Source organism: Papaver somniferum, chromosome 1, assembly GCF_003573695.1.
Source record: "Papaver somniferum cultivar HN1 chromosome 1, ASM357369v1, whole genome shotgun sequence".
Taxonomy (NCBI): Eukaryota; Viridiplantae; Streptophyta; class Magnoliopsida; order Ranunculales; family Papaveraceae; genus Papaver; species Papaver somniferum.
Genome location: NC_039358.1, coordinates 211,735,387 through 211,739,865, shown reverse-complemented (window position 1 = coordinate 211,739,865; position 4,479 = coordinate 211,735,387). Strand labels below are relative to the sequence as shown.

Here is a 4,479-nt window from a genome sequence, read left to right as displayed (position 1 = left end):
CATTTGGTTACCCGCTCCTGTAACTGAACTTCCGAATTTAGATTCGAAAATAAATCAAGAATAGGAACAATAAGCTCATAATCATCCTCCAACGTAGATTGTAGAGAAAAAAAATTATAGAATCATTTATCTATCCACCAATAATCTCAGGCAAAGATCCATAACCTGTTTCTTAAAATATGTAGGATAAACTGATATGAAAGAACTTCCATGAGTTTATCACAAAGTGCGTTTGGAATCATGCCAAAGGAAGTGATTGATTATTATCCTAAGAAAAATCAGTTATGGAGCATGATCTCAGTAGCTATCAGTTGGTGCTTTGGAGGGAAGGAAATGCTAGAGCCTTTACCAACAAGGAAAGTACAGAAATCGCAGTTCAACATATCTAAGGCAAAATATTTCTTATTTACTTGGTATCTACTCTTCAAAGATTTAGAGTCTCCTACTTTTAAGAATATTATTCTTAATTGGCCTGTGATGTATTTTGATTCTCATTAAGCTAGGAATTAGTCTGACCCGATCAATAAATTTCTGAATTGGCCTAGCTCTTTTCTTTTTTTTTTTTTTTTTTTTTTTGCTTTTATTTTTGTGTGAGGGTGGTACAAATCTTTTGTAACCTCTCCTTGTTTGATCAATAAATATTTCTGACCCGATCAAAAAAAAAAGAAAAGAAAAAGAAAACAAAGGCTAGTGAAACGAAGGAAATTAACACAAGGCACTAAAGCAAGTAGTCATTACTTAAAGTTGGATCATTATAAACATTTCCCTAGTCATCTGTTCGAACTTCTGTTCGAGTTCTTTCCTTTCCGCTTCCTGGAAGCAGTGGAAGGATTATTAACATTAGCAGTTACCCTAACATTTGTTTGTCCAAATTCTAGAAACTCATTATATCCTGAATTATTGTTCCAAATACATGGTAGATAACTAGCATCAGAAGCCCCAAAACCTTCGTTTTGAAATCCACCAGATACGTCAACATCTTGATTATCAAACCCGGGGTACTGAAGGTCGCACTGGTTCACATCATAAGCTCCAGGCAAGGTAGATTGGGGCATGTTTCGCGAAATGCCACCACCGATACCCTTAGCACTTGGTTTCTGATAAGGAAATGATCCAAGTTCGCCTTTAATCCTTCCCCTAATGTCCACAAGCAGAAGCTTAAACCTAGCTACCTCTTGCTCAAGAGCAACTTGTCCCTGCAACCTTCTTAACAACTGTTGATTTACGATTCTCAATTTGGCAAGTTCGTCCTCAATTAAAGCTTGCCGGGCTTTCTTTCTCTCGCGGTACTTACGAACAGAGTCTCTATTACCAGGTGCACGTTTTTTGGATTTAATTTCAACGGAGTCACCTGTTTCCTCAGTAGTGGTTTTCTCTTCGACAGGACGGTTTTTAGTACGTTGATGGAAATAACTTTGTGGGTGAGGTACATCTTGTTCAGTTGGGGTGGAAGTATTGGTTTGAGTACCTGCTGCATGACTATCACCAAGGAAATCCTCCAAAAAACTATCCATTGTTAGCAGTTGATGGTCCATCTTTAAGACTTGGCTCGAGAAATCTAACTCTCCATCATCCATGACTCGAACAAATTCAGAATTAATTAACCAATGTCAAACAAAGTCAACGAACTCAAAACTTTTCAACCTCCGGACTAGATATGAAATTCTCTAACCCAGGGACTCCGACCAGTTTTGGCTTCGTCAAGATGAAAACCTACAAAATAACATGGATTTTGAGTGAGATCCAAATGTATAAGTTATAGATGATTAAAGTGAACAAAATCTTTTAATCGAAAAGGCAAGACGCCAAAGTACCCACACGACAAAATCAAACATCTTTATCTCTAGTTTTCTACTGCAATATGTATATTAGAGCGAAAGGAACAAATATGTACTACGAATGTACTATGGATATGTACTATCAGAAGAAAGAAAATAATGTACTATATGTGAAGGTGTATGAGAAGGAAACAAAAGCTATCAGTCAGACAACAAAAAGAACAGGCGTATTATGACAACAGTCACCATCTTATCACTGAGTTGAAAACTGCTCACACGATACTGAGTACGTAGAATATAGCTAATTGATCTGGTTTCATTTTCAAGATAGCGAGATTCTTACGTACATAATAAATCATATCATTAGTTTTGTACAGAACTACAGAAGGATCTATCATCCACATGACAATTTATAGCATGGTCTGTTATGCCTAAGAGATCTAGCTATCAGATGCCAAGATACTGCACATAATACTATATTCTGGAAACTACAAAACATGATCAAGCTGATCGAACAAAAAATGAACAGATCATGATGAAACCCAGTAATTGAAAATGTTGCAATGATCGAAGTATAAGTATTAGTATTACCTCTCAAAACCAAGTCAGGGAAGATATGAAGACAGAGAGAAAGATAGATAGTAGTTGGTTGATCGTTTTTAGAGGTTTCTCCTACAAAGTTGTGAGAGATTTATAGTTTATATCCAATGTCTTAATTAATTTGTATATTAACGGGGACCTTATACGCGACGTGCCGCTCTCACGTTCAAAATAGGTCTAGCATCAAGTACACATGGTCTATTATCAAGGACTGTAGGTCTATTTTCTAGCACAATAGACTTATAATCAAGTACAGTAATCCATGTCAGCGCTAGATGTTAGTAAACCTTGTCAACAAACACTGTCCTGCAGCAATTTCACATCCCTATCCCACGCGCTAGTCATCTGCTTAATGGTGGTGTTATGATCCACATCATCCATCACACACAAATATGAAGCCTATAAACAAATAATTAAGAAAAGAAACAATCATTAGGTAGATCTGGTCATGATTTGACAAGCAGTAGGTTGAGTAACTATATTCTATTGAAGGAGTAAAATTGAAGTTCCTAAACAAGATGAAAATGGTAAGCTCCCTGAGTTATGTGAAATATGCGCTGGCTAGTTAGAGAAGTGTGAACAGATTTGTACTCGCTATTATTCTTTCTGTCCGAGGAATCTGAGAATACAGTGGATTAGTCATCTCCTCATTAAAAAAAGGAGAAAAAAAGTCGTTGTTCTTCTAGGGACTAGGGTCAACTATTAGGGGCATGAGCTAGCTTTTATGATCGATGTGCTGTTCACTCTTCTCTTCTAAGTTTATATCTGGCGTGGACTTCCCCTCTTTTAAGTTTAAACTTTCAGGTTGAACAATTATGGTGGACATATTAAACAGAAAATGTGTTATATGGCCAAAAAGGCATTTTTCCTGGGTCAAATGGACGGGTAGAAATTCGTCCTGGGTCAAATGACCAAAAAAAATCTTTTAATGGGGAGAGACTAAATTACTCTTACTTTTCTTCTCCCTCTCTAGATAATATCGATCTCATTTTTATTTGGGATCCTCTTCTTCTATATCGACATCATCTTGCTCTACCATCCCACCAGCATCACCATCAACAACATAATCTTCTTCTACCTCCGCTATCAACGCCATTAATCCCATCTCCGCTACCAGAAACACCAATACCACCATCGACAGATGTAAACTTTCTCCACCACCAACATCGACACCACCATCTCTACTACCAGAAAACGCCAACACCGTTGACAAACATCGTGTTTATCCAACACCGCCACCACCACCGCCGTCCATAAAGAAATTTCTGATGCCCTAATTAAAATTTCTCAAATTCACAATTTGAGAAAATTAGGGTTTTGTGTTAATTGAAATGTATGCTCAAATTGGTAAGCTTCATACTCTAATTATCTTTGATTACATTCAAAATAGTTTATTAGATTTCGTATTGCACCTTTTTAATTATAAGTATTCACACTTTTTTTAACAAATGTACATATGTTTATCTTGATTAGTACTGGAAATGGGTTCATCATATACTCAATTGGGGTGGATACGATTTCATCTAGTATTAAACTGGGATGAACTTGGTTTCATCCTATTTTATTTGATTGAATTTGGTTAGATGAAACTGGTTCCATCTAGGTTTAAGCTATGTAAAATATAGTTTGAAATTGATTGAATTCGCTTTAGATGAAACTGGTTTCACCTAGGTTTAACGTTTGAAATTTATTGAATATGGTTTGGATGAAACTGGTTTCATCTGCGATTAACCTATGTAAAACTAGTTTGAGGTTAATTGAATTTTTATTTTTGTTACAGTGTGTGCTTGTGGATATGTTTCTTTGTCATGATATGAAGAATGAAACCAGTTTCACCCTGGTCAAAAATCTGTTGTTGTTTTTTCTTCAATATATGAAGAATGAAACCAGTTTCATCCAGGCTTAATATAGTATAAATTAGGATGAAACCAGTTTCATTTAGGTATAATTTGTGGTGCATATTGTGTCAGCACGTTTTGACTAGGATGGAATTGGTTTCATCCAGGGTTAATATGTGAGTGCATGTTTTTGACTAAATATTATTTTGCGATTTAATGTGTGAGTACTTGTTTTTAACCAAATATTATTTTTTTTAGGTTTT

At 35.8% G+C, this 4,479-nt stretch overlaps 1 protein-coding gene across 1 annotated transcript; it reads right to left on the bottom strand.

Annotated features, from left to right (window-relative positions):
* Positions 1 to 755: 755 nt before the first annotated feature.
* On the bottom strand, positions 756 to 1,724 carry LOC113336245 (basic leucine zipper 19-like). Its single transcript, XM_026582212.1, has one exon. The coding sequence runs from the start codon at positions 1,575 to 1,577 to the stop codon at positions 771 to 773; it is 807 nt and encodes a 268-aa protein (XP_026437997.1). The 5' UTR covers positions 1,578 to 1,724; the 3' UTR covers positions 756 to 770.
* Positions 1,725 to 4,479: the final 2,755 nt, after the last annotated feature.

What these genes read in the sequence shown, in the direction of transcription:
- LOC113336245 (XM_026582212.1), bottom strand. Translation starts at nt 1,577, where the DNA reads ATGGATGATGGAGAGTTAGATTTCTCGAGCCAAGTCTTAAAGATGGAC.